The sequence below is a fragment of the Rousettus aegyptiacus genome, unplaced genomic scaffold, assembly GCF_014176215.1.
Source record: "Rousettus aegyptiacus isolate mRouAeg1 unplaced genomic scaffold, mRouAeg1.p scaffold_m13_p_16, whole genome shotgun sequence".
Taxonomy (NCBI): Eukaryota; Metazoa; Chordata; class Mammalia; order Chiroptera; family Pteropodidae; genus Rousettus; species Rousettus aegyptiacus.
Window position 1 is genome coordinate 17873571 of NW_023416291.1, and position 13847 is coordinate 17887417.

At 38.4% G+C, this 13847-nt stretch overlaps 1 protein-coding gene across 9 annotated transcripts in view; it reads right to left on the minus strand.

The window, feature by feature from the left end:
- Positions 1-13847, minus strand: part of SH3D19 (SH3 domain containing 19) — a 141985-nt gene that overhangs the window by 34495 nt on the left and 93643 nt on the right. For 4 of the 9 annotated variants that reach the window (XM_016144562.2, XM_016144572.2, XM_016144564.2 and 1 more), the window contains exons 3-7: positions 11426-11466; positions 5869-5911; positions 4248-4386; positions 3956-4118; positions 2278-3249 (exon numbers count right to left, since the gene is read on the minus strand). In XM_016144562.2, the coding sequence (XP_016000048.2) occupies positions 2278-3249; positions 3956-4118; positions 4248-4386; positions 5869-5911; positions 11426-11466 (1358 nt within the window). The other 5 variants (XM_036233544.1, XM_036233547.1, XM_036233546.1 and 2 more) reach the window with 4 other exon arrangements.

The following is a 13847-nucleotide window of genomic DNA, read 5'->3' on the forward strand; positions in this document are numbered from 1 at the left end:
TGGTAGCTATAATATGGACGAGAGGTTTGAGGAAGAAGCAGGAACAGTTTTAGGAGGCCACTGCGGTAATCTGGGCGTAAGGGCCTAAAACGGGGCAGTAGTAGGAGGGATGGAAATGAGAGGAAGAGATTCAAGAACTATTTGGAAGATAAAACCAGCAGGAGTTGGTAACTAATTGGATGTGAAGGGCAAAAACTACAAATATTATTTAATAAGCACTCACCATGCTTCAGACTACGTGATAGGGCTTTCCTGCATAATCACATGGACTCTACATAATCACATCTGTCAAACATGAGTATTATTATTGTGTTTTACAGATGAGGACATCGAGGCATTCACAAGGTTAAGTAAACTGCCCAGGGTCATATGCCAATTAATTAGTAGATCCCGGCCAGTCTGACTCCAAGTCCAAACAACCAGCTACTGTGTGACAGGTATGAAGACCCAAGAATGATCTCTAGGATTCCCTAGGGAAGGCAAGGTGTGTGATGATTCACTAAGGGAGGTGCGGAATATAGTAAGAGGATCAGGTTTAGAAAGAAGATCAAGTGTTCAGCACAACTCCACAGTCAAGAGCAATGCTTAGTCAGGTAGGGCAAGCAAACTACACACTTGGCTAAAAGACTACCTCGAAAATTATATGTTGTGCAATGAAGTGGTAGAAACCAAGAAACAGAAAAGGCTGAGCGAAGCCTGACACTGTATTCATGTCGAATGTATACTGTGCGCCTTCCTCTTTTGAAGATGACATAATTATCTGCTTAATGACACAGAATCAAGTGTCAGTAATTACTAACCAAGTTGCCATCACCACAGATCTAGGAGGTTCCACAAACGGTGATATTTCTTTGGCCTATAAAACTAGTAGTTTCTATACCTTAAGCAGCTTTCTGCTGTTGGATTTACGACATCCCTGCCCTACCCTGAATCTTGTAACATCAAAGGGGTTTAAATAAGAAAATGATATAACAAAGACTTAAAAAGTTTTTAATGTGTTACATGGTTTAAGGATTCATAAAAATGTTGGACAATATGATATAGCAAAAAATAAACTAGGATTAAAAAGACTGAGTTTGAATCCTGCCTTGGAAAGTTGTAGTTTTATGACACTGGGCAAGTTACCCGTTGATGTCTCTCAGCCTTGTTTTCTTCATCTTCAAGTTGAGGCTAATGATACCTTGTGTGACAGGTATGAAGACCCATACCTGTATGTATTACTGTATGTATTAAATTAAATAATGTATGTCAGGGTACCCAGCAGAGGGCTCGGAATACTGTAGAAACTCAATATATTCTAACACTCCTTATGGACAAGAGGCATGCTACAGCCAGTTACCATGTTATGTGCATAATAAATGTTTAATAAATATGTGCTTGTTATCATTTAAAATATACCGTGCTGTGCAGAATCCATTTTTGAATCAAAAAGCTTTTCCATTTTGATTTATGTTAAACATTTATAAGATGACAACTTTCGAGTATTTTTAGCCTTCTGGAAATACCATCAAGCTTATATGTTCACAAATTTTACCCAAATAAGTAAACAGCAGTAAAAGGAATCTTATTAATGACAAGTAGAATAGCTTAGTTTGACAAATCAAAGATAAGCTTTACCATCACACCCTCCAGTGAACAGTATGACAAAAAAAAAAAAAAAATACTTTCTGCCTCTTGGGAAATTTAATTGTCCTGATCTTGGCAGAAAACTTACAACTGTTGTATTTTATTTACAAAACTTTGCATTCCCTAGGGAAGAGGTTCTGTGAATATTATGGGGAAAAAAAAAAATTGCAACATATGGCTGGATCCTCACTCCTTCCTTGCATTGCTCTTGCCAGAGTCCTCCGGGCTGGCCCCCCTCCCGCACTCCCAGTGGGGCTGGTTCAATCTGAAGAGCCCTTCTAAGGCCGCTGCATGACTTCCCATCTATGAGAACTTTCCCCTGCAACCTTCTTAACGCCTGACTCTCCACCTGCCAGAGTAAGGGAGCCAGCCTCACATCTAGTTCCGTCCCTCATCCCAGTCTGCTCACTCCTGGCTCAGATAATAGCGATCGGTGTGTGTGTCTCCCTCGTTCTGTCGCCATCTCCCCTTTCCTCTCCATTTCCATCTCCCGTCCAGTTCCACGTTTTTCAATCTCTCTGTGTTTCTTCTGTCGGTAGACACACATGCATTTGCACACACATGCACAAACATACCTCAATAACTTACGTCCTGGAAACTAAAACAGCAAGCGCCATTCAAGAGTCCCCTCCACTTCTGATTCTTACTCACCCAGAACCACTTCTGAACCAATGGAGTCTTCAACCAGGTTCCCAGATGGGGTGGGTAGAACATCATCATCGAAACTGATGAGGTCGATGTCCCCTGGAGGCTTGCTCTGCAGACCTGGAACTGGGGGATTGGCTGAGGGTCCTTCACCCAGTGACCTGAATGCTTTGGCTTGTGATGCCACTGATAGTCGGGGAGGAACAGTGACTGGTTTCAGCAAAGCTGCAGAGTAGGTGGGGTTTTCTGAGGAAACTGATTTCTTCGGCAGCAAAGGCCGAGGAGCAGGAGTTGGAACTTTCTTTCCACCGTCAGGGCTGTCAGACACACATCCTCCACCTGGAATCTCATGACTAATGCTTCGTGTAAGGCCAGGATTTGGTTTCTTTGGCAATTCAGGTTTGGTTACTGGGATGCTCCCTGCTTCTTTTGGGGGAAAGTGTTGGGCGAGCCCTTCCCTAGAGGCCACATTGAATCTATTTTCATTCCAGGAGTCCGATCCTCCACAAGCTCTGTTAGCAGCTGGTTTGGGGGCCACGGCAGGCCTTGGAGGGAGTGTGCGGGGAGCAATCTCTGGTCTCTTAGGCGGTGCTGAGGTTTCTGTATTTGTCTGACTATCAAATGCTTTGATCTGTGAAACAATACTATTTTGGCTTCGTTCTGTGTTCATAATGTTCATCGCTGCCTGACCATTCAAGTCCAACACAGAGTGCGGCCAGCGTGGGGGTGACTCTTCTCCTGTGACCGCTGGGCTGATTTTCTGGTGATTCTGCTCTTTAACATGAGTATCTCTGGCTACTGGTCTGAGGTTGCTTTTTGATCTCGGTTTTGGCACTGGACATCTTGTAGCACTGGAGTTTTCTAGACAATTCTGTTCTTCAGAAATGTCAAAGACTATTAAAGGTGCCACATTTGTTGGCGGATCAATGTCTGAGACAACTGGGGAAGGCTGAAGAGGTTTAAGAGGTGCCTGTAGTGCTGATAAGACCAAAAGAACAAAAAGAAGTTGCAATATTAAAAGGAAAAATAATAGAAGACACACAGATTTTAAAAATATACATGTAGAATAGCAAGGGATGGTGGTTTTCTTAATTAGTAAAAAGTAACTCCAAAATCAATGGGGGAAATGTTTATACTCAGCTTCCTGCAGGAGTGTTCTCCAAGTTAAATTCATTCATATAAGAAACATTCATTATATAATAGTTTAAAACACCATTAAATTTCTGATTCTTAGTAGACTTATCACACGAACCAGTTCTCTCTCGTCAAAATTTCAACAATTCTTACTTTACTTTTCCAAACTTACTCTCATCTGTTACCCTAATACAAAGCTTTTAAAAAGCCTAATAGGACAATCATCTTTAGCAGCCTATCAAGTTTAAGTTGCTAAATATAACATCCTTCTCAATGGAAATAAAGGGCATCAGCAGTAATACCAACCATGAGTTTAAAGAATGATGTTTTTGTCACATAAACTAGGGTGAACCCAAGTGATTGGGGCTGCTGCTCATGATAATGAGCTATTATAATTATCACAGCAAACTCAAGTACAGAAAGCACACACATTCACACTGACTGGGAAGGACAGCTCAGTGAATTATGTACAAATAGCAAATTATTTTAAAAGCTAAAGCCTACTGATTTATTCCCTAGAACTAGGTCAGAATTAGAGAAGACAAATTACTTGCATTACTTTGAGGCAGATCGTTGTCTATTTCTTCCGAAAAGTCAGTCTGAGTTGCAGAAGTGATAGTGTGCCTTGGAGTGGCAGCAGCATTATTATTATTTGTGGTATTAACTTGAACTTGGTTGATTTCTTTTATGACTTGTTCATAAGATGGTGGGAGCTGCAAAATAAAGAGCAAAGATTTTAGACATCTATGGGTGACAGCCAACACATTAATAGTCTCACTGTTCTTTTCTTTGAACTTCACTTTTAAAATAAAATACAAAGAGATAACAGGGTACTTATTCACCTCAGCAGGAACCAGCTCGTTGGGTCTCCAAGGGCCTGCTGCAGAAGATGGAGGAAATCCCAGTCCTGGGGGTGGGGCTCCTGAAAACCAGGAGGCCGGTCTCAGCGGTTCAGCTGCCACAATGGTGATCTCTGGGCGCCTAGCAGACAGAAGCCTCAGTGAGGTTTTGGAGGTTAGTAACAAGCTATTGTAAGCAACCACCACCAACAAAAAGGACATAAGAGCCATCACAGTCATAGAAGTGACCTGTCTGGCTTGGGCTATCTCTAATAGTACACCCAGGTAGGCTTCAAGGAATCAAATGTCAGTCATCTTTTATGATTTTGGCCTAAAAAAATTTGAGATGTAGCCTAAGCACATCTAATTCTGTCTTGGTTGATAAGAACAAGGAATAAGTAAGGCTCATGCAACCTTTTCATTCCAGGGCTCTGCGCAAACATAAATATATCATAAGGTAGAAAAGTGCACTGGTCGAATAGAATTCTTTAGTTTTCTGTTATTATAAAGTATATACTCTGAAATGATACCATATAAATAGAATATCTTCTTCCTCCTCACTCCACCTCTGTACCAATTCAAAGTGATCTTTAAGTGTTTAGAGTTTACATGTTCACTTCTAGACCATGATGTGTCTGTTTGTGTTCCTGGTCAGTTTTGTATACAAATTTGATGAGTAATCGTTAATAATGAAGAGCCATAGTGACTTAAGCATCGATTCTTTCATCCTTTTCTTTACCTGACTGATTCTACAGTTTAATGTTTAAATTTTCCTTCAACTCTATTTCCTAACAAATACTAATTGTGTGACTAAACAAATCAACCAACTTCTCTGAGCCTTGATTTTCTCATCTAACAAATAGGGATGATGATACCCTCTTCCTTTCTCTAGTATTGCATGGAAAACATAAACAAAAACGAAAAGCACTGCCATCATCATGCACACACTCTCTCGTGCTAGCTTGTGAAACAGCAGAAACCTCACTGATTAGATTTGAACTTGGTAATGTCTTGCTCTAAAGTCTTTGTTCTTCATTCCCCTATATTATATCATTAAGAAACGTGAAAGCGAGGACCATGTCTTATAAAAAAATCCATCCATCTATTCACCTACCTTTCATTCCATTCAACCCTCTCTATCTGCCTCTCTATTGGTCCTTCTATCTATCCAGCAACTCATTCCTCTCTTCTCCCCTCCTTCCGTTTCTCCACCCAGCCATCTGCCATTTATTCATCCAGCTACCTATCCAGACTGCCTGCCTCTTTTCTTTTATTCTTTCATTCAATTTCCCAGCCTATAACCCATCCATTTATCTACCAAGTAGCTACAAGGTACAAAGCATTTCTTTGAAGCAGTTCTAATAATGCTTTATGCATAGCAGTTGTTTAATAAACATTTTTAAACCAATGTCAGTAAATAGTGCTGTCAAAAGAACATTTTTAGGCTTGTATTGCTTCTTTTCCCAGTCTTCATCATTTAAATTTACAAATTAATTCCAGAAATGTATCGATGAGGTAGGGCACTATAATACACTGCTTATGAAAGAGAAATATTTAATTTGCTGTAATATGCTTTTATTTCATTAGCAGAATAGGTGTCCTGTATTATAAACAATAACCACACCTCCTATCTCGATGAAGCTCACTCTGAATAGAAGTCCGAGAAGCTGTAAAAGAAAAAAAAAAATTGATATAGTACAAAATTAGTACATTCAATAGAGGTTTAAATTTTTATAGGGCATATTATCAGGAAAAAATGACATGCTTGCCATCATATAGAATGTACGGATTTTAACATCCATAATAGGAAAGCAAGTCAAAATAATCTTTCATATGGTATAAAATTATAGTTATATATTTGGATTTCATAAAGAAACATAGATTTCAAAAACTCCCCAAAGCACATTCTGCAGCTCTGAAAATAATTTAAAGAATGAAGAGAGAAGACAGCTATTAGATAAAAATTGCATGTTAAGAGCATTATGACATGAAAGAAGAGTGGGCAAAAAAATATTTTTAAATATTCTGATCCATGACTGTACTTTTGTAATATTTGTTTATAGCTTTATTGTAAAGAGAGTGATAGTGGTCAAATTTTCATCTATTTTCTAACTTACCTGAGTTTTACAATCTTTAAGTTGTTTATTACTTATATTGAGATAAGAAATGTAAAAAACGCTCCTATCACTTTTATAAACATGTTTATAGCATGTATTATTATATAAGCAACACTGACTTCTTCAATTCTCAAACTCAAAAACTAGGCCATTTAAATTTTTTCAATTTTATTTTAAAATTAAATTACATCTTAATCAGATAATCTAAAAAATAAATCACATATAGGGTCACATATTACACATAGGTTCAATAGAGAACGTTACCTCTATTTTCAAGGAGCACATTCTAAAGATTCTTTTTTAAAAATCTACAAATACTATAGTGTAATGAGTTGGACACAAGCGAGCGGAATTTGTTTCAGCTATAAACTGTTTCTACTAGCCGCTTTTATATCTCTCCAATACTCTACTTTTCCAATTCTTCTAATTTGAAAAGGTTGAAGGTATGAATCTTTTCTTTTTTCCTCCTATTAACTTCTGATTATGAACAAGGAAGCTGACGAAACTAAGGAGGCAGGAGTGAATGAAATTAAGGCCGGGTGGGGTTGGAGCTCTGAGGGCTGAACCTACTCTGGGCTGTTAAAGCAAACTTAATGCTTGAAACCAAAACCCTTGGATCTCAAGTTGGAGGATGCCCTGTATTCATATCATCAACTGGTTTGACTATTACATTTTTATCAAGAGTTAAATCAAGCTGAGGTGTATCTTGGCTACTAGAATAAAAGGACAGAGAGGCTGAAGTGGTGTGTCTGATTTGTAAAAACAGTTTCATAAGTCAGAAGATCATTGAGCGTTCTACAACCACATCATCACCATCACTAAAGCCAGAATCGGCAGACACAGCACTTGTAAAAGACATTATTTATTGTCACGAACATACCTCTTCCACGGGGCATTTTTGCTGTGCACTATTCATGAGTGCTAAGGGAAAAAAAGAAGGGGTTATAGAAGAGGAAAGAGAGAAAAGAGTGAACTCAGCTTCCTGTGCTCTAAAAGGAATTCAGGAGCAAGACTGTCTTGCCATACCATTGTTTTCCTCCACTCTGCACACTTCGACGGAAAGGAAAAGTTGATGAACCATAGTTTCATGGAGTGAAGAAGTACGTTGCCAGCAAAGATGTTATCTGTACAGACCAGGATACATTCACACACATAACCACAGTAAAAAAAAAAAAAAAAAATCTGCCTACAGTTTTTAATAGTGCAAAAAAGATCCAAAAACCATTCTGCAAAATCAATTTGCTACTTCAATAGGAATCAATTTTAAAGTATGAATAATACTTAAAGGAAATTCGGTAGTCAATTTACATTCTTTTAAATCAGTGGCTTTTCACTTGATTCTGCCCCTTCACACCAGAGGCAATTAGTCACAGGACCCCTGGTTGGCAGAGTGGCAATCCCACTCTGAAGGCAGCAGAATGAGGGGTGGGAAGGTCTCCCAATCATGCTCACAGAGCTCCACATCCTTCGAGAAGCACTGCTTTCCCCTCTCTTGCTCGATTTTTTTTTTTCACATTCTCTCATCTATGAAATCTTTTTTCTTTCTTTGTCCTTATAGAATGGGTGGCACTTTGTGTCAGTGTGGAACAAATTTAGCAGCTAGAAATACTTTAGATTTTCATGGCAGAGTTCATGTAATATTTTATACTCTTCCTGCTAATTTCCTAATTGTCTGCTTAATCTCATTCTCACTTGCTCAGATTAAACAAATGTGATGTAGCTGTTGCCAGGAAACTTGAATTTGTCACCAATGTCCATCCAGATCAACATATTCATTTTGACCCCTGCCACAAGCTGCTAGTCTCACATGTGTTTTGGATTAAGGCCACAGACTAAAGGCAGTATTTTCGGTTAAAGTTATAATATCATGTCACAGACTATTTTCAAATTTTTCTAGTTCGTAAGGTTAAATTCCAAGTACAAAACAAACTCATATCCAGCTGTTTATAAAAGACTGAGATCTGGATTTGCAATATTAACACTAATAAGGAATCCTTGTAAGTTCTGACAGGAACATAAGCATGAAAGGACCCTCAGTGATCATCCTACTCCAACCTTACAGATGAGGAGACTTGAGATACAGAGAGGCTAAATCAATTATCCCTGGGCAACCAGCCCACTACAGGACAGGCTGGGAGCAGTTTGCTCCTTTAAGCAGTTTAACTTCTTGTGGATCCAGGAGAGCTCAATGCTTGTCCGGATTCTAACAATTAAAAAATGCTGATTAAATAATGATCAGAAGAAATAAACACATAGAATTATTATATTATAAGCATCCTTGCTATAATCCTACCTTACCAATGAAAATCGCGATAATAAAAAATAACTACCTACAACTGCTTGAGATAGGATATGAACTAAATATGTCTGCCATGATAACAAGAACGTCCATGGAGCAGAAGGAATGCTCGTGGCCTTGGAGCCAAAAAGTATAGGTTCATATCTCGGCTCCACCTTGTGAAGTCATTTAACCTCTCTGAGACTCGGTGTCCTTACCATCCGTAAAATGAAGTTAATGCCTACCACGCAGAGCATTATTTTATAACATATGTGAACAGTTCCTGATTGACTGTAGGCAATGAATATTAGCTAAATCTAAATTTCAAAGAATATTTTTCTTTTAAAAAGTTAATGAAAGGAAAAGCATGATATCCAGTTAGAACACTTTTAAGATTGTTACCCAAAGTAACAAGGGCTCATAAGAATGAATGAAATAAGGAAGACCTCAATGTTTGACTGGAACCAGACCCATTATTAAATAATTTAAAATATAACCATTTCAGTGATATTGCTTTAAAAATGTGATAAAGTCTTTCTCCTTGCCAGTGTTTAGTGATTGAGTCTGGGATAGTAAAGCAAACATTTCAGTAGGTTGGGTAATACAAAAATTATTTACAACTTCTTGTAGAATGGGCAAAAAGGAAAAAAAGAAGGAATGGCACGATTATTCTTCAATCTGTATTTCCATGGCATCATGTGAGGATGTGTTTGGCCTTCCTACCTAAACATCGGCAATAAAGACAACCAGCAACTAGTTCTTTAGTATATACAAAGAAAGGCATACAAAAATTAAAAGATAACTGGGTTAGATTTTTTAAAAGAGATTCCTCAAAGCAAGAGTTTCCCCTTTGTTTCACCTCTCCTTCCTCTCTGCTTGGGCTGCTTCGCCCATTTCCTCTTCTCTGCCTTGTCTGATCTCTCCAGTGATCCCTTCCCTGCTGCCTACAAAGGCCTCCAAGCTTCCTCTTCCTAAACAGTCTGTGAACATGTCTGGATCTCCTCTCTGTTTGACCCTAGTCCCTTCTCAAGCTACAGTGCCCTCCTTCTCCTGTTCACCAACAAAATTTCCTGAGAGTAGCCTACTCCAGCTGTCCCAACTTCCACATATTCCATTCATCGTTCACATTGAAGTGTGACTTCCAGCTTCAATGTTTTACTGAAACTGCTCTCTCAAAGGTCACTGCTGACTTCCTAAGTGCCACATACAATGACACATTCTCAGTGGCCTTTTGCCTAACCTTGCTGTAGCAGTAACAGCTACTTGTGGTCCACTCTTGTTTTTGGAAAACCTCACTTCCCTTGACCTCAAACACACAGTGGTCCCCTAGCTGTTCTATTATACTGATCATTCTTTTTCAGCCTTTTCATCCACTTCTCCTTAGCTGCCCTCTCTTTAAAGCTTGCATGGCATAGGGCCTCAGGGTAAGCAAGATTCATCCTGAAGGAGCTAGGGGAAGTCAAGTACAGATTATAATTCTCAACGAAGAAATCCTGAAACCCAAGATAGAGGAACGATAAGAAGCCAGAGAACAAAGGCGAGAGCCAGCAGACAGGACCCAGGGAAAGGAGGCCCTCCTCTCAGCAGAGCTGGGTTTTCTAGGTCATGTATCTTTTGCCCTGTGGTACCTTAAAGGCATAGCTTGGCCCAGACATCACTGCTTCCCAAGATTCTGTCCTTTGTTATCTTCTTTATCCTTCACACTTTCTCCCTAAATGTTTAGCCACTCCCAGGATTTTGCCTATAACCTTGATCACGCCCAAACTATATCTCCAGGAAGAAATTCTGGCCTAAATTCTAGACCCTAATTTCCTATTTAAATTTTCTCCCTCCCTCCTCCTTCCCCCTAGCCACACCCAAAGGGCTGTAAGGTATGTGAAGCTATCATGAATTTTTCATTTTCGTATCTGAACTCCCTTCAGTACACACTGTGGCATTCTCACGTTTTTGTAATTCACCATCGACCACAACAAAAATGAAATGTGGGGAAATGTGGAATATCTTTCTATATTGCCACCATACAAACTGTTCACCACAACGAACTCAGATGCACGCAAGTTGCAACCTCTGGACGCCCTAAATTCATATTAAATATTACAGAATTGTGTTTCTAAAAATAATATACATTCTCCTTATGGTGGTGATCTCAGCTCAAATAATGTGAAGAACATCTAAAACCCCTTTCTTTTCTTTGTTTTATAATAGATAATCCACGTTCTATTTGAAAAAGTGAACTTAACAGTCTTTTACTTAAAAAGATCTTAAAACTCTACACACCAAGACCAAGTTTTAAAACTTTAGCCAAGAGGGAAAGTTAGTCAGTGTGAATCTGCTGTTCTGGAGAGACTTCTACTACAGCACTTTTATCTGTCTACTATGTTCTCCACAGACATTTACAGTTAAATAAAAATACCCTGGAAGCAAATGAATCAAAAAGGAGAGGCTTTGATATTTTAAAAACCCATCAGATGTTCCTACCTATAGGAAATGGTTACATAAAATTTATATTAGATCATAGAAACTGACTAGATAATCCATTTTTTTTTATCAGCTTAGTTTTACAAGAGAAAAATACTGTTCTGAGGAACTGACTTATCAATAAAGAAAAGTCAAAAAGAAAGTTGAAAAACTAGTTGCATGGCTGAAATGGTTTATTACTCTTTGACAGAAGCTCTTCCTGTTGGATTCATTGTAAGATTCATCAACTACGATCACTTGCTAGAAATCTAAACCATCATTTAAAATTATTACAGAGGAAAATACAGAGCAGGAAAAAACAAACTTACATCTTTTGATTACCGCTCTAATGGATGACAAGGGTCCTTGGCTAGAAAAAGAAAAAAGAAAATTTATTACACACTCATCAATCCTTCTGAAAAAGAATCATTTATCATGCCAGGTCATTCTGAGACCCAATATGGCACCAAACAGCAAGTTTAATACATTAATCATTGGTCTATTATCTTTACAAAACACTTAAAAACTTTCCAAAATTGCCTTTGATATTTAAGATGTTTGATGCCTTAAAATTGTTTTCATAGCTACCTACATACTGTGTCTTTCAATGAATTCTGGACACTGCTTGATGTCAGAATTACAAGGTGTTCAAAAGGTTTTGACCCTCCCATTTTTGTGCTTGACTTTGGAATTTCTGTCTTCTCAAATCAAAAAAAGATCATCCTTGCAGTCAATGTGAACTAAAGACCAACACATTTCTTCCCAAGATTAGAATTAAAAACATCAACACTTAAGTCTCTGCTTGCACTGATCTTACTGTGTGACCTTAGGCAAGTCGCACAACTCTTCCAAGCCTGTTTTACTCTTTGATTATTATTCTCTAGGCTGCAAAATTTAAGTTATTAGTCTATGAGGCTGTTTGTGTGTTGTCTTTATTCATACAAGATGGACTAACTGTTTTTGGAATCATTTAGAAAAAATATATATAACCATGAAAGTTTAGTGACATCATTTAGAAAAAAAAGTTTGTTTATAAAATTCTTCACTTTTTCTCTTTTAAAATTTATATGTATTTTTGAATTTTTGGTTGTGGTAATTTATAAATCCTCTTGCTATGTCTTAGATAGATACAACAGGAGGATACAGTAGCATAACAGTCCATTTTTTGGGAGGGACACTTTAAAAACACACTATTCTGCCAGAAAAGAAAAAAACAAAATTAGGCTTAGGGAGTCTCTAACACTATGAAGCTGGGACTATAACATAAAATCATAAATATGTTTTATCAATACAGATTTTTTTAATGTTCTTGAAGGTTTTCTGTAAACAACTACTTGGGAAAAAAACAGTATAAGCTATTACGGAAGAGGTAACAGCACCAAAATGCAAACAGGTTTACTGAAGGTTTTAGAAGAACTTCTTAGTGCAAAACTAGAGAGAATCTGCATGTTAAAATTGTATCTGTTGACTCGGGTACTGTAATTAAAAGAATCAAATCAGTATTTAGAAGCAAGGACAAAAACGCCAAAGTTCCATGTGTGTCTGGGCAGGGTACAGAGGATGTTACTGAATGTCTACATCATAACTCCCTTGCTTATTACCACTGATTTGGTCTGACGTTATTATTACTTTAAAAGATCTTTTATTACCTTTGTGAAGGAGGGGAGTGTACTGACTGGGGTGGAGCATGGTGGATATTTGGGTCAATCTGCCCCCCACCAAAAAAAAAAAGACATGTTGAACTCCTAAACCCTCGTACCTCAGAGTGTGATCTCATTTAGAAATAGAGTCATTACAGATGTAATTAGTTAAGGCGAGGTCGTATTGGAATAGGGTTGATCCCTAATCCAGTATAACTAGTATCCTTAGAAGAGGCCATAAGAAGAAAAAGGCACACAGGGAAATGCCACGTGACGACGAAGGCAAAGACTGGAACAACGCAGCTGCAAGCCAGGGAATGCCAAAGACCGCTGACGAACCACCCGAAGCTGAGAAGAGGCAACGAAGGGCTCTGCTATGGATTCAGAGGATGGCCCTGCTGACACATTCATTTCGGACTCCTGACCTCCAGAAGCGCAAGGCAATAATTTTTATTGTTTTAAGTCACCCAGTATGTGGTATTTTGTTACGGCAGCCCTAAGAAACTGATACAAAAGTGGTCTTCTAGTATGTTAAGTAGATGTAATCCATTGAGCTATATGCTTTGTGCCCTTTCCTGTATGTTATACTTCGATTAAACCTTGGCAAACAAATAGAATTTGGACTGAAGTCAGCCTAAGTTCTATAAGTCTCAAAATTTGCAGTATCATGTTTAGAATAGATCTGGAAACCAACCAAACAACCAATATCTTATGTCTAAAACCTAAACTCTAAAGTTTAAAGTTCTCCTTAGAGGTTAACACATTTCATAGTAGGGGAAATTAAAGAAGGTCTGTGATCAAATACATCTTCATGGGAAGCAGTTTGGGGAGATGCTGGAGTAGCTTCCTGGCTGTTCAATACATACAATTTCTGTATCTCAAATGTAGCTATGGATGCCAAACTGGTTTTGAAGACAATCCTTCATCTTCATCTTTCTGAGGAACAAAGGCTACGCGTGAAGGTAGCACTCTACAGTCTTAAGAGAAAAACTTACGGGGACTGTCCTTCAGCATGAACTCAGGCTCATGTCTCAGCTGAGAACCTTCAGGAAGGATGGCACCATGGGGCAATAGACATGGCCACATGGCCACTGATCAGAGGAGGGGGCAG